Here is a 22,750-nt window from a genome sequence, read left to right on the forward strand (position 1 = left end):
GAAGAAATTCTTTACTGTGAGGATGATGAGGCACTGGCACAGGTTGCCCAGAAAAGCTGAGGATGCCCCATCCTTGGCAGTGTTCAAGGTCAGGCTGGACAGGGCTTTGAGCAACCTGGTTTAGGGGAAGGTGACCCTGGCAACACCAGGAGGGTTGGAATTAGATCATCTTTAAGGAGCCTTCCAATGCAAGCCATCTTATGATTCTATGATTTGATTTTACATGCTATGTAGCACCATGCATTGAATACCACTTTTACAATGGGGGGGAACAAAGCAATCATCTTATTTCAATCTGGATGCATGGTACTGGAAGACTTCAGTTACACAATCTGTACATGACTCCAAAATTTGGCTCAGAAGCACGCAAGGTAACCCTGCCTTACATCTAAACATGTTGTGTAACCACACAGCTTGGAAAACAAGAAACAACTGAGAGAAAAGCAAGACTAAAAGCAAAAATTGTAAAGTCCTAGCCCATTTTTTCTGGCCTTCTGGCCTTTCCGATGAAGTTACGTCATTATTCAGTGCATTTGCTAACATTGCACGAATAGTTATTGCTTCGTTTATGATGCTTACAGCCAGTGCTGGTTAGCTCATCTTTTAAACTCTTGTGCTTTGTAAGCTGAAGCCCACTTCTATCTCTCTGGCGAAGCATTTCTTGTACAGACTGCTTCAGTAATACACAGAACTGGGAAATATCCCCTCCTCCCACACAGATCCTTAAAAATAAGAGTGTGAAGTCTGGCTCTCCCAACAGCCAATGCTATTTTTAAGGGCTGCGTATGTGGCAGGTAGGAGTCCCCCCACCCACCTCTCCCATTGCACCCCTATTTTGAGCAGAAGCAACTGGCTTACTCCAGTGTCAGATGAAACTCACAATTTTTCCTGATAAGCATAGGCATGAGTGTCATGTCGAGGTGATCAGGACACCACAAGTTTTTGTGCCCCATTCCAAATCAGACACAACCTCTATTGCCAGAGCACACTGTTGTAATTCTGGCCACCATTATAGCCACAAAAAACGGTGTAAAGGGGGGAGTTTGGCAATTATTGTCTCAGCTCCATTTCTAGTGTTGTTCTACGGCCTTTAGAGGACTTGGTCCTCTTCACAGAGATCTGTGTTTCATTTTTACTGAAAGATTCACCTCTGCAGCAGGTCCTGAGAAAAGACAATCACTTGGTCAAGAGGGTTTTTGGAAGAGTCTCAGTACAAATGTGAATGCAAGCTGGGCAGCATCAGACAAGAGAAAAGAGCTAACTGTAGTTTACCTCAGTTCAGAGGGATGAGCTATGTGCACACAGTTACTTCAGCCTGCCACACTCAGATCATTTCTGTACAAAACCACCACAGAAACTGCTGTGACTTGATAACCTATGAGAAATGTTCCCGGAGAAAAAAGGCAGAAATCATGGATACACAGTCTTATCAAGAATCTAGGAGTAGTACAAGACAACTCAACTGTGGTCATCTATTCACATCGCCAGCACACTGCTGCCACCCACATCTTTTTCTCTGATCAGCAGAGATACACTTGCCTAGAGATGAATAAAAGTGACTAAGATACTTTTTCCTTCAGAAAACACCTACTTGTCACAATCAAAACTTGCTTTACAGGACCATAAGATGTCCAAACAGTTGAGGGAGTGCACAGAAGTGTGCACTCCTGAAGGAGTGTTACATCTTAGCAGTCAATGCACTTTTCTAAACAGTGGCAAACCTAGGTCAAAATGTCAGTGTCACTCAGTATTTAGATCAGAACCAAGAGTCCTATTCCTCCTCTATTCTAGACGTACCTACCTTAAGAAAATTAATTTGTATCATGACAGTCCATTTGCAACCAATGCTGTCATTATGACCTTAGAGAAGCACAGAGTTCAGCAAATTGGATTACCTGAACATACTGTGCAGTACTGCCACCAAGAAAGAGATGCACCTGATGGTGGAACACACCATGTTTGTAAACTATACCCCAGATGTTGCACAAACACATTCTCTTTCTTTTTAAGGAAATAAATGGAATAAACTTCAGAAGAAAAGCAAACTAATACTGGATTCCCATTTAAGGGCTTCAAATTAATTGTGACTTACAGATTATGTGCAGTTTACAGCATAGGTCTAGAGAAGCAAAGCCCCCCGAATTTGTTTGGATTTTTTCCTAAACAGCAACAAGAAGATATTGAGAAAACTGAAGGGGACCGATGCCTAGTGTGCCAGAGGATACAGACCATCAACACCAAAACTGGGTTTTAGCAGAGAGGAGGGTCAATATATTGATATGTTGGAGAAGATTGCAGAAAGAGCAACTGAGCAGGCTCTGAGCTGCTGTGGTCATCATGGCAAACATCGCACATTGCTTCACAAGACACCATTTCTTTTAACTGCTCTAAAAGGGGAAAGGCTCCTCTTTTCCACTGGAGGCAAGGTTATCAAACAGCTGCTCAAAAATCACAACAGCAGCTAAAGAAGGCACACTATTTTATGGTGTGTACATGCAAATGTACACGCTTTGCTCTAACGTTCATTGTAAAGCACATTAAAAAATTATAGTAAGTCTTCGGGAATCTCAGGATAAATAAAAATGGCTTTTATCCCCAAGAGATGTGAATATGCAGGTATTTTATTTAAGGTATTTGGAGAAAAAATAAGCTTTCCCTCATTTCAGCACAGCCTGTCAGCTGAACCGCTCCTGACAGAGAGGCAACAACAGACATAAATTGTTCAAACACCAGGGAATCATCCCACACTAAAAGCTGCCTTGGGAAAGGCACAAAGGGCTTTGGAGAGTCTCACAAGACTTGCCAGCCTGGAAACCCAGATGCAGCAGAGAGAACCAAGATTATGCCATGAGGAGATGGTCCCCAGTACTTTTGTATTCGAATGCTTTCTAAATAACTACTGTTGTGCAATCCCCAAGAGATCTAAAAGCTGCATTTTCAGAAAGGATTTGACTACCATAGCCACCTAACACCAGACAGTCTGCAGTACTGCTGACAGCAACCCTCAGATCATGCCTGACCAATAGGATCTCCACCTGAGGGTAGGAACAGCAAATTCATGACCACAAGAATGTTCTACAGATCCCCACCAACACTGACCCCTAGAACACTTGATCAGGAACGTTACTATTTTGGTGGAGGTTAAGGTAACCTCCACTGATCATTACATAGAAAAGAAGGAAGATATTTAACTGGAGATGTACTTTTTCTGCATGAAGAGAAGTTTCTAGTAACTCTCTGTTAGAGTCACAGTGCTTCGGTTTGCTTCTTTGCCACTGCGTGGGAGGCTCTGAAAATGCAGAGCTTACTCATCTTCACGGGACTGATAAAGAGACACCTAGGCAACAAAGCTTAAGGGAAATAAAATGCCAAAAGTAAATTATTGCATGGACTGCAAGATCCACAAGAGGTAGAAAGGGACATCTTCCAGTCTTTTGCTGACTGGCTCAAAACAATTTGTTCTTCACAGGTGCACAGTCCCTGGTATTACAGATCAAAGTGCCTGGGTTCACATGTGGAGGCTAATTTCACACAGGGACAGGCAGGTAACTTACAATCAAAGTTGCCACCAAAACTGGCACCAGAACCTGCTGGTCTCTTCACCATGACTTTAAGTCCAGCAAAGACTCCTTAGGCCATCCCACTGTTGCTTATGAAGGGAATACTGGTGCTTTGCAGCAACAGCTTGCTTTCTCAAAATCAAAATAGGGCTTCACACTACAAAATCACCAACACATCACCCTCAGGACCAGGGCTTTTAAAACTGAGAACCTATTGATTCTTAAATATTTGCAGGTGCTTGATCAGAGGAAAAGCTATAGAGCATGAGAAAATCAGACTAAGGATATGACAGGGTACCTGCAACACTAAAGGAAAACCCCCTTTAGTCCTTGCTACTTCAAGTGATCTTCATATTCCAGAAAACTACTGTCATGAACTACATCTGCCATTTCAGTTTGTGACCTGATTATGTATCAGTCAAGAAGAACACACTATTGATATTTAACAGGGAAAGACAAAGGTTAAATCAAAATAATTGGTATAAAATGGCATTACTTAAAAAAGGAGGAAACACTGCTCCTGCTATTTAGGTTTTGAAAAAAAACAAGTCAATTGATGTATTTAATATACTGACATAAGAGAGGAAAATTATGCATAAAACTTTTTCTTCCCTCAAAAAATTCAATGTAAGTGGAGAAAATCCCAGATCCCATACGCTCTTCTAATATTTAAATATACTTAAAAGAGCTGGTAAGAGAGGTAATTTGATAATTTAACTGAATTTTTGCTCTTCTTCGGTCTGCCAATTCTTCTGTTATACAAAAGTTAGATTCAAATTTGTATAATTTTAGAAGTCACATAGCCGTGTCCCTAGCTGGAGGCTATTTCAGTTACTGAGGGCTGCAAGTTGAAGATGCAATATATACGTGTTTGTTCTTCTGGAAAAGAAGCTTCCACTGAGGGACTGCAGCAGATGAACTATCAATTAATCCCTCTTTGTAGTCGAAGTTCTAAGTGTGAAGGTGAGGATTACTGAGTCATTCCTTGCAGGGCTGAAAACCCTAGATGATTCTAGCATAATTAAGTTTCCTCTTCACAGAGAAAGAGAACAAGAAAAACAGCAGAAGTGAAGAACAAAACGTACGTGCATGCTACAACAAAGCTTTTTAAACATGCACAGTAACAAATTCCTGTGCCATTTCGTAACTGTCAAGTCTTAATTAAAATACTACATTTCTCTGACTCATGGTCAGAATGTAGGATGCATGTACATTATTCATATGAATATTAATCTTTTCCCAGGTAGGAGGCTGAATTGCTCAGGGGATTTATAATCACATCACATATGGAAACTTCTTGGGTGTCTTTTTCTGTTTTGGACTTTTTCTTTATTCTTTCAAATTTCAGTCAGATCATTAACAATTAAGGATTGCAAGAATCATTTCATTAGTGCATGTGATAGGAGTCCAGCCCCTCAGATCTGTGAGGTGGAGCTCTAAGTGTGTTCATGAAATGTTATGACACATGGAGAAAGAGGAAGACAGAAGTGTGCTGGAGACATCCCCTCCAACACTAGGGACATAACCATCTGCTCTGAAGTGCTGGAACAAACAAGGATAGACCTCTTGAAAGCTTTTAGGAAATGACAGAAGATGGAAAGATGTTAATACAATGACCAGAGAAATGAGACATGATCATTTCTAGCTACCAAGAAAATCACCTGCTTAGACTATCACCACATGGTCCTTTAAAACCCTGATCCTCATCTGAAAGTCTGTCTTTGCATCACTGACTTTCAAATAAAATCTATAGAGAAACTGATGACTCAACTTGCGCGGAAAGCAAATAGCAGAGACACTCTTCTAGATTTGAGCATAAGCGCAGAGAGAAATGAGGATGCAAATGCATCTGAGGAACCAAGAAGGAAAGGAATTAGACAAGCTAGAAAACACTATGTGATTCAAGAACACAAACTAATAAAAACTCAATGACTAGAGCTCAAAAGAAAGAGGCTTAAAGGACCAGGGAGCTCAAGAAGCTGTTAACAGCTAATGAAACAGCATCACTGGAGAAAAATCAGTGAAGACTGACCCAGTGAAGAAACCTCCTGCCTTCTAGGAGGGCTTGAACTCTCTTCCTGAGGAAGTTTTTAAGGACAAAAATGATTGCACAGGAAAGGAATCAAAAGGCTGAAGCAGAAAATTAAACATCTAGCAATGAATACACAATATGACAAATAAAGGATGGATGCCATTCATAGGAAGAGGTATCATCAGGTGGCATTAAGAATGCTGGAAATTTGATGCCTTAATTGCTTCAGGTCTTCAATGAAAGGAACAAGCACAGTCAGGCAACTGACAGAACTAATACTGGATTGTTGTGGGGGGTTTTTAAAGGAAAAAGGTTTAGAAAGTTATTAAAAAGAGGCTACAGTAAAGAAAAAAAATTAAAAAAAATAACCACCTTCTCTGTTTAGTCAGATGGCTCTGACAAACATCTATCCTCAGGTTCGAGGTTGCAACACTGATAATCACTAAGCACTAAGAACTTGAGAAACAGGCAACACGCTTGAAGATTTGAAAAAGACAAAGCAAGTATTTAGGCTTAAAAAATAATAAGAGAAAGGCTTGTATAATTATAAAAGCACTAGCTTCACACACACACACTCCAGTTCCCTGGGGATTGAAGACTGGAACAAATAATCAAATTATTTGCAAATCTTCTAGAACATGAAAAGGAGAGAAATAACTGTGAGCATGGTTTCATCAAGAGTAGAACTGTGTCAAATGCATTCAACTTCCTTCCATGACAAGCTAAATTATTCTAAGGGGTAGAGAGAGAATAATAGAACCTCTATACCCTGTGATCTCGATGAAGCTGTTAAAATAGATGCAAACATACTGGTAAAAAATTGATAATCATGGTAGCCAAATTCAAAGAATGTATCAAGCAAGATCCCTCAGGGAACTCTGGTAGCACACAGGCCATCAGCTTTGGTTTTGTCACAGACAACCTGAATGATTTGTTCACATAAACGGTAAGGAAAACCCAGACAACAAAGTGATTACAAAATGAAAAAAAAACAAAACAAAAAAACAACAAAAAACAACTTCTGTAAGGACAAGTTCAAAGCCAACACAAAGACAGGCTATGCAACAAGTGACAAAACCCTTTTTCAGAAAGAACCTCAGCTCTGCAGAGTGTAAAAGGCTAACTATGCATCAGTGATAGCCTGTGATATAAAAAGCACCATCACAGCAGGACAGCCAGATTATCTTGGAATATCAGGACCACAGGCAGGAGAACAAAGTCTTGGTTGCTCTGTAGTGCACATGAGCAGGCTCACAGCTGGATTTCTACATTGAGCTTTGGACACTGCACTTCAGGGAAAATAAAGAAATGAGTAGGAGAGAAAATTTAAAAAAAAAGCCAGGCTGATGGAAAAGTGCCTAAATCCTGGCAAGAAAAGACTAAAAGAAAAAGGGTCATCTAGTTAACACAAGAAGAGCAAATGGGGCTTTGTCCTGTTTTTGCAGTAGCCCTTTATTATTCCAGTATTCCTTGTCTAATCATGAGATATGGATTCATATGGAACAGGAGAGACCTAGAGCACATGTAAGGAAAAGTCTTTAGACGGAAAAGGCAGCTTTCCCCAGAGGAAGCTCTCGGAAAGCTCCAATTCCAACATTTTTTGGTTTAAGGAAAAATTTGATCAATAGTTGTCAGCAGTGGTCAAGGCAAAGCAAATAACGACGTTTTGCTATCAAAACTAAACTACTGTTTCAGTAACAATCATCTCAAAGCACAGTATCCTTCCAATTCAGCAGAATCACAAAACAATGGTGAACCACCTTATGGCCCTTCTACTCTCTCAGAAAAAGGGAGAGATCCATGGATAGGTGGTGTTGAATCTCTTGTCCCTTGTTTGTGCACTTGTTTTCCATATGGCACAGAATTAAACTGTTTTGTTTCCATACTCTACAAAATCACAGCAGAAGCTCATTTCTTCTTAAATACTAGTAGTGTTCTTCACTTTCTATGTCATACTGAGAGTTTTGTAACAAATCCTCTCAATTCAGAAGTGAAGCCACTGTTAGATGAAAAAGCATTTACAATCCAGATAAAACAAGAGAAATTCTATTTTGCCTCCTAAGATGCAAAGCAACAACAATCAGTCCTTGAAAATTTGCAAAAATCCACAAGAGAAAGTCCTGATTGTGACAGATACCACAAGAGAAAGTCTTGATTGTGACAGATACTGTAAAATCTCATATAAAAACAAAACAAGTTATCTCTAGAAGAAAGTAGTATTTCTAAGTGAAATATATTAACTCTGCACTTGGGCTAGCAGGCAAAATCTAGGGAACATGAACACCATATGTTATCTTTCTGTGGGCATACAGATGGATAAAACCTTACGAATTTTTTTTAAATCCAACTTTTTTGGTTCTTAAACAGTGTTTGCTAAAACAAGAGTGTTTATACTGTTATAGAAAATGTCACAACCTTTTCCTTTTGACTTCCCAAATCAAGACTATTTATTTTTAAATCTTACTTTCATGAGATGGAAATACCAAGACTTACTATACACCCACTTTCAATAAGTATATATAAAAATATTTGATGCAAAGTTTCCCAAGGAACATTTTCACACGACAAATAATACAGATAACTCCTACTAAACTAACAAGCTATCCTCAAGTTGCCTTGAGAAAAAGTCTTCATTTCAAACAATTTAGAATTAACCATTCAAGTCCTAGACACCATTATTATTTTTTACAAATTCAGAGGTAATTTCTCAGCTTCTGCATCTGTTCTGATATTAACCTCTAGTTCCACACAATGATGCTAAAAATGTCTGGTAGAATCAGAGAGCTCTAAAACCATCACAACATGCTGCAGTCCTACACAATACATTTGATACAATTTTTGTCTGCAAAACATCAAAACTCCAAGAGGTGCCTTACAATGAAGAAGAAGTGAAACCCTGAGCCACAGCAGCTCAGCAAAGGAGAAAAGCAATACTCCATCCTACCTGTTGAAGCTGCAGTCTGACTTTGCTAATGGCTCTAATCCAACGGGCTCTTGCTGGAGGAAACGGTGGTGGCTCAATGTCACCCTGGTAACTTGAAAGTAAGAAACAGGAAATCACTACATGAAAGATACTTACCTGTAGCAATAAAGATTAACCACATAGGGGTTGGTTGGTTGGTTTGTTACAGCTTCAGCTCTGAAGGAACCAACAGGCTCCAATCAGCACAGCCGTGCATGTGCTCTGGGAAGTGAGCAGCTAAAGGAGAGGTTTTCTTAAAATCAGGAGCCACCGTGGGAACTGATGATCAGAAAGATATGATCTGTACACAATCCAAACCCAGGAGGAAGATGATGTTTGTGCAAATATGAAGAAAGCAGTCAATGACACCAGATCAAGCCAATGCAACACAATGATATCATAACTGGCATCAAACATAAAGATGCGGATGGAACATTTTATACCTCTGTGCCTGCTGCAGATTTTTTCTGGCCACTGCCCCTTCCTACTCCTCCTGCTACAAATTTACAGCCCTTCCTTATTGGAAACGCTGGCAATAGGGCTCAGCCCTGAGTTTCCCCTGTGCATTGAACCTCTGTCACTCCACGCTTTCTTACAGCTTTTCAAGAGGACAGATCTATCACCAGTGCTCCACCTCGGTGCCCACAGCACATCTTGCTGTCCCTAAGCTTGTGATACCTTGGGCCTTTGGTTGCATTCCTACTTTTGTATGTTGCTGAGGTGTAAATCACAAAAACAAACACCTCCTGCCTGCAAAGCACCCACCCCACAGTGCTGACTGTATAAAACATCCCCATAGATGAGACCAAAACACATCCATGTTACAGGTCTAGCTCAGGTGCAGCTCTAGGGATCAACACTCAGAGCTAAGTTTCATGACTACTCCATGGAGACAGGAGAGCACTGCCAGAGGGTGGAGAGAAAGGGAGACCGTGAGGCAGGAGCATCCAAGTTAGATGCCTAAATTAGCCTGAAATAGACTATGTGAATAACCTTTCCTGTGAACAAATATAGGCCAGCCATTCTGGGACAAGACTCCTGCTGCTCTGTAAGGAAAAGAGGAAAGTGAATCAGAGTTTAAAAACAGTTTAACACTTCTCTCGTCTTGTTTTCCTCTTTTCATCTTTAGTGTAAGGCTTGCCTACACATGAACTCCTGTAGTTAATTCTATCATCCAAGCACAGTGACACCAGCTGTATTCTCCAAAGGGTACAGACAGGCAGACATCTTCCCATGGATCTAACTAAACCAGATTAAAATAAAAATCCTTCATACTTATGAAAGTAAAACCACATCCAGGGGCTGCAATGACTTGACTACCTCAAGGAAAATTGTCACTCCCAAATTTAAGTAGTGAAATTTGAAATTTATGTAAAACCTGTGCAAAACCCAGGTCGCCCAAACTTAGATGAAAAACTTTTGAAGCCTGTTTTCAATACTGTTGACAGCTTGGAAAACCAAAGTATAAGGACAAGAAAAGTTCCCACAGTGAGTCAGACCAAAATGTCTATTCATGCTGTAATTCTCTACAACCTACAACTACATAAACACCAACTCTAACGGTGGTAGTCTACAAGAATGGAACTAGTGAAGCTGTAACCATGAAAACGTTATTCCTGGTTGTTCAAGCATAAACTTGATCCCACATGGTCAATGGAAGCAACTATTTTGGGGCCAGAGTACATTCATCAAACCAGAAACAGAAAATCCAGCAAATGAGCTCCAAGGTGGTGTTCCTCTTTACACACACAAAAACCACAGTTTTAGCAAGTGTTCCTCTTTGCACACAAGGCAAACATAGCTTCACCTTAGCCAATGTTCCATAAGTAACTGGGTCTCTACAACAGATGTTTCACAAACCAAGAACATCACCTCAGTTGTCAGAAAAGGCTGCAAGAACAATGTACATAATGTGCCCTGGGAAACAGAAAACAAAAGAATCCTCTTTGAACTAGCTGAAAATAAATTGGTAATAGCTTCACCCACCTCATTTGTATTCCTGCATCAACATCCTTGGGCTTCTCAAGTTCCAGAGGCAACTGAGCTGCAGAATGGCCTGCAGGCTTTTCCTCAGTTTTGCAGACCTTCTCCTCCTCTCCTTTGCCATGAGGCTCCTCTTGCTCCTTGAGCCATGCCTGACCATCCTTCTGGTAGCTGCTCGAACTGTGGTAAGAGTGATTTGACTGCCTTTCCTGGTGATCATCCTCCTGCTCAGAACCGTGGGCACTTTCATGGGAATGTTCCAGCTCACTGAGGTGAGAGCTCTCCTGGCTGACATTGCAAGAGGAGCCGTATCTACTACTGCCAGCAGGACTATGAGAGAGTAAGAAAGTCCATCAGAAAAAACAGTGGCTTGGAAAAACACAAAACAACCTGCACATGTAAAAAACTGAGCAGTACACTAAATATTACTGCAAAGGCATTCTATGAAGTCATACTTAACTATTATACTCTTATGATTATTAAGTAAATATAGATTTGTGAACCTCAAAAGTTTGGTTGGCAGTAGAAATACTTGATACACAATCTACCAGCATATAGAGCATATACACTTCTTTAGTGTGTATATATATATATATACACACACACATATATATATATATGCACATACATACATATATATATATACACACATTCACATATGCTCTATACACTGGCCTTTGTTCCACCAACTACTGCTTCATCTTACACCAGCTACAAACTGCAGTGAAGATATTCCAATAACGAGAGAGGAATAAGGATGGAAACACAGCAATTCAGAGTGAAAGTGTTTCTGTCTTCAGCAGTTTTCCTGAAGTTGGGATCTTTATCACATCTATTTAAGGTGACTGTTGTTAAAAAATACAGTTAACTTCACTTTTATGTATTAAAAGTTTATGATAAAATATGTTGCAGTCAAGATTAAGACTGTCAAAACCTTCAACTTACAACCTTTTACAAAAATGGAAAAATTTTTCAAAGAAAAGCCACACATAGGGGTGTGACCTCTGTGATTCAAGACACCACTTTCAGGACTGAATTCCTAAAATCCTCAAACAAAATACAGCAGATGGAGATTTCTCATGCAGTCAGGAAAACTATAGCCAAGAATTAAGCAAAATTCATATTTTTCTCTTGCAATCTTGGAAGAATTTGGAGCCAGGAAGTTCTGTGAGTGCAGAGTTGCAACTGTATGATCAGAGGAACAAGTTTCACTTGCATTACACAGAATTATATATATACTTAAATTTAAGTGTAGCAGGCCTCTGTTTTGATTTTTAAGGGCAACTGTAACTTAGCACATGCACAGCACTCAATGCACTCATGAAATACAGGTATCTTCCTCCAGGAACTTTTGTAACTGCATGAAATAAATTTTGCATTGATTTTAGGAAGACCGAGCATTAGAATACCTTCACTGATATTTCTGAAACTGCTTTAATACATTCAGTTATATGAAGTGAACCTAAGTAGTTCTATAATGTATCATTGATAAGTCGAATTTCTCTCTAAAATTTAAAACATTTACCTTGTATTTTGAGAACAAAATGTTCCTCCCTACCAATACATTCTATCTCTTACTTTTTTCTTAGCAAATACAATATTATTATCACTAAACAAGAAAGCAAAATGAATTGTACGCAGCAGAATTAACACACAAAGGCTACAATTTCCGAAAGGCTAATGAAATTAGCCTACTAAGAACATTTTGTTCAGTAGGACACATTATAAGAACAGGAGAAATTCAATTACACTTACAGAAAAGGAGTGGAAAAAGGGGGGAAATGGTGTAAAGGCTTGTACGTAACTACTTACTGCAGTTTGCCATATTGTTTGTGACAGTCACCAGTGATATCACAAACACTGACAACAGGGAGGGGATCGGGACTGAGCTACAAACATCAGACACCAAGGCCACTCTCTACTGCTGCAGCATTGCATTATAAATGGTGAAATCCCATTTATTATGCCTCATTTGTAACTAGCCTTTTCTCATTCAGTTGTTCCACGCTATGCAGATCTGCAGCCAGTGTGTCAGGATGTAGTACTGCTCCATCAGGAGCAGAATCAACCCCAGTTTCTCTCTCCTCAGGCTTCTCTGGCACACACTCCTCTTCCTGATCTTCTTTCTGCTGTTCACCTGAAATCACATTCTGTTGATCTCCTGACTCTTTGTCAAGCTTCTCTCCCAGCTCTTTGTTGGATGTATCATCATCAACAGTGCTTGCACCAGATGGCACTTCAGAACATTCATTGTCTACAGCGTCAGGCTGCTTTGAAGACAACTTCACTTCTATATTTGCGTCAGTCACTTGATCCGAGACTGCAGATTTTGAGTTTTCTTCTGAACTGACTGTTCCTAACACCTTGTCATCTGGTTTTGACAAAGCCTGTGGTGGTACATGTGGTTCCTTTTTGGCAGAGGTCTCCTTGATGTCTTTTTGCCAGGGAAAGGAGAAATCTAGCTTTTTCCCAAATACTGCTCCTTGGGCACTCTCTGGCTTACTCACCTTTTCTTCACCACCTCCTTCAAACAGAGACATAGAGAGTTTCTTAAAACTGGACACGAGGCCCTCATCTGTTCCTGCTTTATTAGCAGAAGGTGATTGTTGAGAGAAGAATGACCCAAAAGGTTTCCCACTATCAGAAGATGACATAAAGCCAAATTTTGGCAAACTGGGTATGCTCGGTATTTCAAAGACAGGTTTACTACTGCTTGCATCTGGAGCAACATTATTAGGTTTACCCTGTTTCTTCAAGTCAGATTTGGAAGCAACCCCTTCTACAGGAACCCCCTCAACTGTTAAATGTTTTTCCGGTTCAGCAGTTTGCTTTTCTACCTCACTTTTCTTTTCTTCATTCAGCTCAGGCAGACCAACACTGGGCTCATCAGCTGGAGCTGTGGGTTTGCTATCATTACTACTGATCAAGTCCTGCTGATCAATACCAGCATTGGCCTGATCCCCTGCAACAGCAGGCTCTGATTCAAGGGTAGCACTCTCATCTAACTGGGAAAGGTTTGTGTCTGCCCTGTTAGTTTGGGCTTCCATTTCCAGTGCGAGCTCATCAGCAGAGCCAGTGTGAAGGATGTCAGAGGCTGCCTTGTCTGCAGGAGCCACTTCTTCCTCTGCTACACCTGAAGGCTCCACAGCTGGTTGGAAAGTACCTACATCTGCCTGGTCAGTGGTCTCAGTCTGCACTGTATCAGCTGCACCACTGAGATCAGACTGGCATGGCAGAGCATCTACCACCTCAGAGGGTTGTGCTTCACTATCCTGTTGCAGCACCTCAAGGGCTTCATTCTCCCCAGAGACTCCTGTTTCAGGAGTGGCACTCAAAGGTTCCTCTTTAGAGGTTTCCAAACTCTTTTTCTCCTCAGTTTCTGTTTTCATAGGAGACTCTTCTGTGGAGTTCTCTCCTGTTGAAGCAGCTATTACATCCTTCTTCACAGAGGTAGAGACATCTCTTTTAGACTCTCTGGCTGCAGCTGTGTTTTCTGGCTCCCTAGAGTCTTTTGCTGGAACAGACCCAGTGACATCTTTCACACCAGTGCTTTGAGGTTTTGGGGTGGATTTCGGAGGCATCTCTTTTGGAGATTCTTTTGGACCTTTGAAGATGCCAAATATATCACTTGTGAAAGCTGGTGCTGGGCCACTTGGGAGGGATGAGAAACCAAAGAAAGAGGAGCTCCTCTTCTGTGCAGGTGGAGGTGCAGTAGCTTGAGGTTGAGAAAAGAAACCAGAAAATGTTTTAGGTGGTTTCATTTTTGTCATGAAACTTGAAAACATTTCAACTGAAGAATCCAGAACTGATTTATCATTCTCAGGTTCCTTTGGTTTGCTTTGCAAATTAGGTGCCTCTGGCATTTTAGGAGGAACATGTGGCTGTTGAGCCCTTTGTAATCTGTCAGTTTGTTCAGGTACTTCTTGTTCTGGCAACTCACTCTGTACACGTGCTTCTTCAGAGACCACTTCATTTTTCAAGTCACTCATACTATTTAAGTCATTTAGACCCTGGGAATCCATCTTATCACCAGAGGCCATGCTATCATCAACCTTTTCAGAAGTTTGTTCTTTGGAAGAATAAGCCTCTTCATCAGTAGGAAATGCAACACTGTTCATTTTCTCCATATTACCCAAAGCATCTTCTTCTGCCCTTGGGGAAACACTCTGTTGGTCCTGAGATCCCTCCTGCACAGCGGGAGTCTGAATGCAAGGACCAGGAGCAGACAAGCTGGTTACTGCAGTGTCCTTGGTCTGTGGAAGCTTTCCTAAGCCAGTCTCTTCATTGGCCTGTGAAAGCTTTTCTGAGCCACTCTCTTCATAGGCCTGTGGAATCTTCTCTAAGCCATTCTCTTCACAGGCCTGTGGAAGCTTTCCTAAGTCACTCTCTCCACTGATCTGTGGAAGCTTTTCTAAATCACTCTCTTCAGCTACTGCAGCAATACTTTCTACATTGTCCACTGCCAGCTTTTCTGATTTATTTTCCGGGATCATGAGGTCATTAGACGTTTGTTTACCAGTGACTGCTGCAATAATATCATCAGCTTCTTTTTTATTATCTGCATCTTGTTGCATGGTAGCACTGCTGGTTTTGACAGAAGAGTCGGTGGGAACACTTTGCTTCATATGTGGCTTAGTATTCACTGTTTTAGCTAGTTTTGTATTACTCTCCTGTCTAGGAGCAGTTGGTGGCTTAGAATTCATTGGTTTAGTTGTTTTTTCCTGCCCTGGAGTAGTTTGTGGCTTTTCATCCAAAAAGGATGTCAAATTGAAGAAGCTAAAACTAGTACTTCTTTGAGGTACACTCTTTTCAGGAGCTGGACCACTGGAGAAGAAGGAGGGCAGATGGAACAGCCCCTCTGTTTCTTGTTGCTTCCCACCAGCAGGAGCAGCAGCAGGTGCTGAAGGCTTTGGTTCATCTGATCCAGTGAAGAAGGAGAATATGCTCTTACTGGCTGGCTGGGATTTCGGAGCAGTTATATCAGAGAAGCTGAACGGCAAACTGAAACCCGACTCTTTGGGCGTCTGGTCTGGCTTTGGTTTTGCCCGATTAGCTGGGTCTCCTACACGACCTCCCTGTTGCTTTGGTGTGACTGTGGGTGTGCTGCTCTGCTGCCCAGCTGGCTGGCCCAGCTGGCTTCCTCTGGGACCTGCACTCACTGGCTTCTGTGAAACATTTCCAGGAGGCACTTTTTTACTCTCAGGAGATTCCTCCATGGCTTTTTTACTTTGTTGTTCCTCTTGCAACCTGGGGCTAAGAGAGACCTGCTTGTCCATGCCTTCTGTTTTCATCTCTTCCTTGGGGGTGGAGGACAGACATGGCATACTGGCACTCTGAAGACCCCCAGTCTTCTCAGGTTTCTGCCTCGGCTCAGTCACAGTTCTGCTGTTGGGTTTTGGCAGAGTTGTAGTACTTGAGGTTGGTTGAGAAGACACGGGCTCCACTTTGAAGAGATCTCCGAGGGATCCAAACAAAGATGAGATGCCTGAGGTTTCCTTTTGTTCTGGCTGTTTCACCTCTTCTGGTTTATTACTTTGCCTCTTCTCCAGTTCTGGTGATGGCTGTGGCACTTTGCTTACTTGTGTTTTAAAGAAATCAAAAAATCCAGAAGATTGGGGTTTGTTGGCAGTTGAGGTTGCAGGAGAATCTTCTCCAAGACTGAACAATTTCAGAGCACTTTTAAATAATGTCTCCTCAGGCTCAGTGGCTGGTTGGCTCGGAGCTGCTGGTGGCTGACTTGGTTCATTAATGGCTGCATGCCTCTCAAGACGCCTGGAAGCTGGAGTTGTTTTAACAGGTCTCTCTTCCTGTGTGGGTCTGCCATCCGCAGCAGTTTGGCTCAGTGTAGAAGGAGATCTTGTTAATTCTGGTTTTTTAACATGGATGCTTTCAGTCTGGTGTAATTCTGGCTTTTCATTTCTAGCAGCCTCCAATTTAAGTTCTGACGAAGTATTTCTTCTTGATTCTGATGTAACAGGAAACTTCTGCCCAGCTTGTTCTTCATCTAACTTTTTATTTGGTGTAAGTGATAAAACATTAGCCTTATTTTCAGATGATACTGACCGCGTGTCCGTTCTCTTTGAGGTAGAATCTTCTGATGTCTCAGAGCCAGGGCTTGTAGACTTTCCAATTAGTCCACCCAAAGCAGAAAATAGTGAGCTAACTTTGTTCACTGGTGTTTTCTTATCTTCCTCAGTCTTTTTTGCTTCTGTTACTCTTTCATTAGATGCTGCAGTTTCTTCAGCTTTAGGAGTAGACTGAAACAGTTGGAATCCAAAGAATCCTGATGACCCACTCCCAGAAGTTGTCACTGGGACAGCCTTACCAACTTCCTTGGTGTGGACCTCTTTACTCAGAGATTTACTGAAAGCTGCCCTGGAATGTGTCCTGAGATCAAGGGTTAATGGAGGCTCCTCTGAATGATTCGGGGTTTCCTTCTCAGGTCGGAAATCTACTTTGAGTTTTTGAAGTTTATAACCTGAAAAGTCCAATGGCTGCTCTCTCTGATAATAAATTGACTCCTCAAACATTTGTGAAAAAGTTTCCAAATTCATGTTCATTAGCTGGTCACTTCTCTGCAAAGCTACTGACAAATCCAGGGGTTTATTTGTTGTATAATCATCTAGACACTCTTCTTCAGCAAACCAAAACAGTTCATCCTCACTGCCAAGAGGGACTTTGAAACCACAAACAGCAATTGTGCTGTCTTCCAGCGCAGCTCTTGGAATGGAATCCATCTGGAAATTATAATCCCAGCAATCCATGTAGGAGTAAGTTTCAGGAGCACACACGTAGACATACTGTCCAGTGGGATCAGTGAGCAAGGAATACACATACTGGTTGTCACTGTACATGTAGTATCCACAATCACCATCTTCTGATGGCCACCACACGCCCTGCTCAAGCATCATTATCCACTCCTGATACTCCCGGCTATAGGATGAGTACATTAAGCCTTCATCCATACTTAAACTGTCTTGGTCAATTACTGTCCACATTGTTCCATCACAGCCAGAGGAGTAGCTCAAATCCATGGGTAACTCTTCAAATGAGTAACTGCCATCTCTTTCAATGGGTGGAAAGTTACTGTAACTTTCATTGCGAGAATTAGCAGTCCATGCATCCTCTTCTTGCAAACAAATATCTTGCAACATTACTTGGTCAAATGATTCATATGACATCGCACTTAAATCTAGACTCTGTCCATCAAAATTGGCATTAGTCTGCCAATCCATCACATTTGCATTCCCATCCTTTTTACAAAGATTCATTACCACATCATTTTCAGGCCAATCCAAGAACTGAGGGGGCAGAACAGGGTTCTGGTTTAACACGTAGTAAACTGGTACTGCTATTCCATGAGTGTCAGCCAGTCCCCCCACTTCATATTCCCATTCAAAGCTAGAATGGCTCCTTGTGTCCTGATAAGCTGAGTACTGCTCCGTAGGGTTATAGCTTTTATTAGTCAAATTGAGAGATTCATTTGATTCTTTGTTAAAAGGAGTTGGAAGAACTTTGGAGTCTGCATCCTGGTGAGGAATATGCTTACTATTTAGAGGCTTTCCAGACAAATCCTGTACATTGGCCTGCAGATGTAGGGCCTCAGGGAGCACAGAATGTCCACTGTGGGGAAGATGAGGCTCAGTTGTTTCATTTACTCTCGCACTGGATAGGTGGTCAGTAGTGGAAGATTCCACTGTTTTCACACTATCCTGCTTCTCCTTTCGTTTTGGCAGCAGATTTTTTAAGAAGCTGGAAGCTTCCTGCTTTTCTCCAGTGCTGCTTTGACTGTCAGAAGCCATTCCTGAATTACTGGGTTTTAACTCCAAGCTAGAATCCTCACCTCTATCAAAAACCTTCATGAAGCCCAGAGAATTTGGTTTTGTCTTCTCTTGCTTACATTCAGACAAGTTTTCACTTGAGGCAAACCCAAATAAGCCAGAAAATAATCCAGGAGAAGTGGTACCCTTGCTTTTAGCAGCTGAATCTTGAATATTGGTTGTATTTTCATTTGAAGGAATGTGAAGAAAGCCAGATAAAAAACCTGTTGGGTGCTTCTTCTGAGTGTCATCTGCACTTGGAGCTTCTAGCCCTTTGGCTGAAGAGGTGGATTCAACAGAGCCTTTCCTTAAGTCTGCTGCATTTACTCCCTCTTTCATCACTCCTCCTTTTATATTTCTAGGTTCTTCTTGAGTACTCTTAGATTTCTGCTGCTCTTCTTTGGCCTTAAGGGTAACAGAGGCACTATCTTGGTGTATTTCTCTGTTTACCTGGCCAGTAGATAGGTTTTCTTTAGTCATGTTCCTCCTTTGTAAAAGTTCCTCCTTATTATCTGATAAATTTGGAACTGAGCTAGATTTTATTGAAACAGTATTTCCCGAATTACTGTTTCTGCCTTCATGCAGGGAATTGCCATTAGAACCCTGATGACTTTTTTGGTGCTGTGTAGGTGCTAGATTTTCTGCAGAAGAAAATTTAAATAATGATGACATAAAGCCTCCTTTCTCATTCTGTTCCTGCTTTGCTGATGAACCCAGCCCACTGATAAAAGGAAGTTTTCCAGTGAAAGGAAATGAGTGCTCTTCCTTTGAAGAACTATTTTGTTTTATATCCTCCTCAGACTTATGGTCTTTAAAATGTTCAGATGTACTATCTTTCTTCTGTTGTTCAGCAGAAGGAAGCAACAATTGACTGAAAGACTTTTTGAGCGGGCTAAAAAAGCTTTCAGATGCTGTACCCTGAACTTGAGGCTCCGGCTTAGGTTCCACATTATCTCTGTTTTGCTTCTTTGCCAGTAAATGACCTGCAGGATGCTGATCCTCTGAGTGATTTGCAGGAGGCTGGTCCCTGGCTGTGGGCACACCCTCTACCAAAGTAGCACCTGGCTGACTTGTAATAGGATGCAAATCTGCTTGCTTCTGTGGCACGTCCGGCTGCTTGGGAGCCAAGAGACCATCAAGATTGGCTTTCAGACTGAAGGAACTGACTGAGTTTGTGAGCCTGCCAAAGATGGAAGACACAGAAGTGCTACTTGCATTTACCTCTGTCTCACCTCTGGTCTCACTTTTCTGTGCCTCTGGAACAGTGCTGCTGGTCCTGGCTGACATCCGTCCAGATGGTGCTTCGCTCCTTTTTCCCTCCTCAGCTTTCATAGCACGGCTGTCCTTGGTGTGCTCTCCTTTTGTGACTTCTTGTTTTGGCACTTCCTTCTCAGAGAAGATCTTTAAAGGATTAAACATGCCTAGAACTGAATTGACAACTGAATGCTGGTTCTGCTGGCTGTCAGTAGAATTTCCTTGTGTTTGCTGGGGAGGATGTGGTACAGAAGCCTTACTGTCTGTCTCAGTGGTTTCTGGCTTGCTGGAGTTTATGTTCTGGGCTCTTTTATCACCACTCATCTGGGATGGTAGCAAAGACTGAATGGAGAACTTGGTGTCAGATTTACTATCTGCTACCCCTCCAGAAGCAGAACTCTCACTTGTAGCCTTACCCGTAAATACATTCAAGATTCCACCTTCTGATGAGTTTTTGTTTTCTGTATTCTCTGGAGTGGAAGACACAAGTTTTTCAACAGACGCTGTGAGTTGCTTTGTGCTTGACCCTACCTTCTCTGTGAAAGAGCTGAAGAGAGAATTCACTGTATTTTTCACACCTGACAAGTCCGGAAGAGATTCAGATTTGCCTTTGGTACTCTCCTCTGCAGCAAGATGTTTGGTCTGCTCAGATTTTTTAGCTTCTGCTGAATTATCAGTATTATCCTCCTTCAGTGGCACATTCTCAACATTTTTTTTTGTTTCTGGCAATGTACCAAATTTGCTGATTTCTTCCTCCTTTTCAGCCAAATATTCAGAGACTGATTCTACCAGACACTGAAGTTCATCCATTGTGTCTATGTACTCTTCACTGGGTTCTTCAACAGGTGACAGTGTTAAGTCTTGCACAGGATGATCGTGCTTGCTCTCTTTAGTTTTACATTTTTTATCAGAGCTATCTTTTGACTGGGAGCCCACATTTGCAGGGAAATTAGCAGTTATGTTTCTCAAATGGCTGATGTCAGAATCATACCATCTTCTTGAAAGTTCCCCCATTTCCTCGTCTGAAACAGGCGAGTACTGGAACTCATCAGAAGCACTGCTGTCAAATTCCTCAAGGGCATCAACAGGCACAAAAGTGTTCTCTAGCATCCTCATGTGTTTCATGTCCTCAGTGTTACGCAGGTGGAGTGAGTCCTCATGGTTCATCCCCTGCTTGTTGGGCAACTTGCCACTTTTAACCATTAACCCATTTTTGTATGGTCGCAGGACTGGATAAGCAGGCAAGCCCTTACCTTCAGAGTTCCTAGTATATTTTCGAACTCTATCATATACTGGGAAATCATCAATGGGTTCAGAATCAGCTGCCACACCATTGAAATAAACTGTTTTCTCCCCAGGAAACTGCAGACTCCCATTTCTTTGCAGGCTTATTCGTTCTCTTTCTTCAAAATTGTATCGCAGTTTCTTTTTCCTTCTTCTATCAATTGTATCGTATTCCTGAGGATATCTAGGGACATCTATAGACCCTGACTCCAGACACACATTTTGGCAGTACCTTGATCTTTCACAGTGATTTAAATTTTCTCTTTTTGAGAGAGTTTGTATCTTTTTCACATTTTTCTCACGCCAACTTCTAGTTTTATGAGTTTTTTCTAAGAAATCCTCTATTAACAGTTTTCCTAGCTCTTCATAGTTACTGTCCTGTTCTTCTTCTCCATCTTCAATGTCAAATGGAATGATCCTGACTCTTTCATTTCTAGCTAGAGATCCTTGTCTAAGATAAGAAATAAAGGGAGTGGGAGGGAAAGGAAGAGAGGCAGCAAAAAAAATAGGAAGGGAAAAACAACAGTTTTAAAAAAAGCTATAGGAAGGACAGAAAAAATAGTAATGGAAAAACATGCATTAAATAAACGAAAATTAAAATCAGAAACATTCAGAAATAAGAAAACTGAAAACCTTCCAATCTACCACCATTACACTTCAATCAAATACTCAAAAAAAGCAGCATGGGTTGTGAGATTCCATCAGTTATGTCTGCACAAAATTTAGAAATGCCTTTTTGAGGGAGAACAGCTTTTTGTGATCAAGTGAGGGCACACAGCCTTGGCTGTACCAGTACTCTGCTGTTGCTTTTTTAGGCATGCTGAAAAGAAGTCACTTATTGCAGCAACAGGACTACTTTGAGATGCAGTGCCCACGCGCATCATTCCACTATGCTGTGCCTGCATTTCAGCCGCCCTGGGCTGCAGACTTTGTTTTAGCAGTACTCATAAAGCCTTCAGGGACCCTTTATCTCCCAGGGATAGCAACAGAGCAGAGATTTCATCTGGAGTCTTAGGAGTCACTGGACGCCAGGCAAGTGAGGACAGGGGACAAAATGTAAACCATGGGCATGAGCAACAAGAGGAGTTTCAGCTATTTCACCATTTCTCTTGGCTGGGAGAGCTCTTGCTGCAGCTAAAGGCCTCAAGGTGCCCCTATCAACAAAAAAATTAAGATTCTCAGAGCTGTTACTGGATCAGAAGGAAAAACAAAACACCGGTGCTAGATATTAGCCCATCATAAGCCTCAGATGATTTTCAGGATCAGTATTTCCCATTTATAATGCATCTGAACAGATCCAGCAATTCATAATTTTCCGTTGTGGGAGAATGGATTAAGCTGTGAAACAATCTGATGCTTCCTAGAAACCCAAGTAAATGACCCTTGGGATTCTGGGATTAATTCTTATCCCTTGGTCAGCAGGATTATCTCAATTATGCAACAGCCCCAAGGGTAGTAGCAAGGAAACTTCTTCTTCATCTAAACCTCACAAGGACAGCTTCTACATAGAAACAAACAAATCTACATATGAACAGGTAGAAAGTGGATGTAAAAACATCAATATGATCATCTGAAAGATGCAGCTTTGCCTCACATTATCCATTGCTGAGAACTGAGGAGCATGAGGGCAAGTGTGTCCCTGACCTCCTTGTGCCAGAGAAGGGAAAAGACAATAGGCATTTTATGGCTATTGCTAATCCAAGAGTCTTCACCATGGGAGCTGCATGGAGCATGCCAACAGATGGGATAGTCCTGAAAGAGAGATGGGTTGTTGCATTTTCTTCTGCTGCATTTCTAGCAGTATTAGCTCCCTTACACTAACTGGAAAGATGCTCATTACTTTAAATGAATCCTG

The 22,750-nt window shown here is 41.5% G+C and overlaps 1 protein-coding gene across 3 annotated transcripts in view; it reads right to left on the reverse strand.

Moving 5' to 3' along the window:
* UNC13B (unc-13 homolog B) overlaps nt 1-22,750 on the reverse strand; it is a 208,002-nt gene that overhangs the window by 120,041 nt on the left and 65,211 nt on the right. For all 3 annotated transcript variants that reach the window (XM_059837153.1, XM_059837152.1, XM_059837151.1), the window contains 2 exons: nt 10,541-10,867; nt 8,537-8,627 (listed from right to left, as the gene is read on the reverse strand). In XM_059837153.1, coding sequence (XP_059693136.1) covers nt 8,537-8,627; nt 10,541-10,867 — 418 coding nt within the window. The remainder of the gene's footprint in view (nt 1-8,536; nt 8,628-10,540; nt 10,868-22,750) is intronic.

The sequence above is a fragment of the Haemorhous mexicanus genome, chromosome Z (genome assembly GCF_027477595.1).
Source record: "Haemorhous mexicanus isolate bHaeMex1 chromosome Z, bHaeMex1.pri, whole genome shotgun sequence".
Classification (NCBI taxonomy): domain Eukaryota; kingdom Metazoa; phylum Chordata; class Aves; order Passeriformes; family Fringillidae; genus Haemorhous; species Haemorhous mexicanus.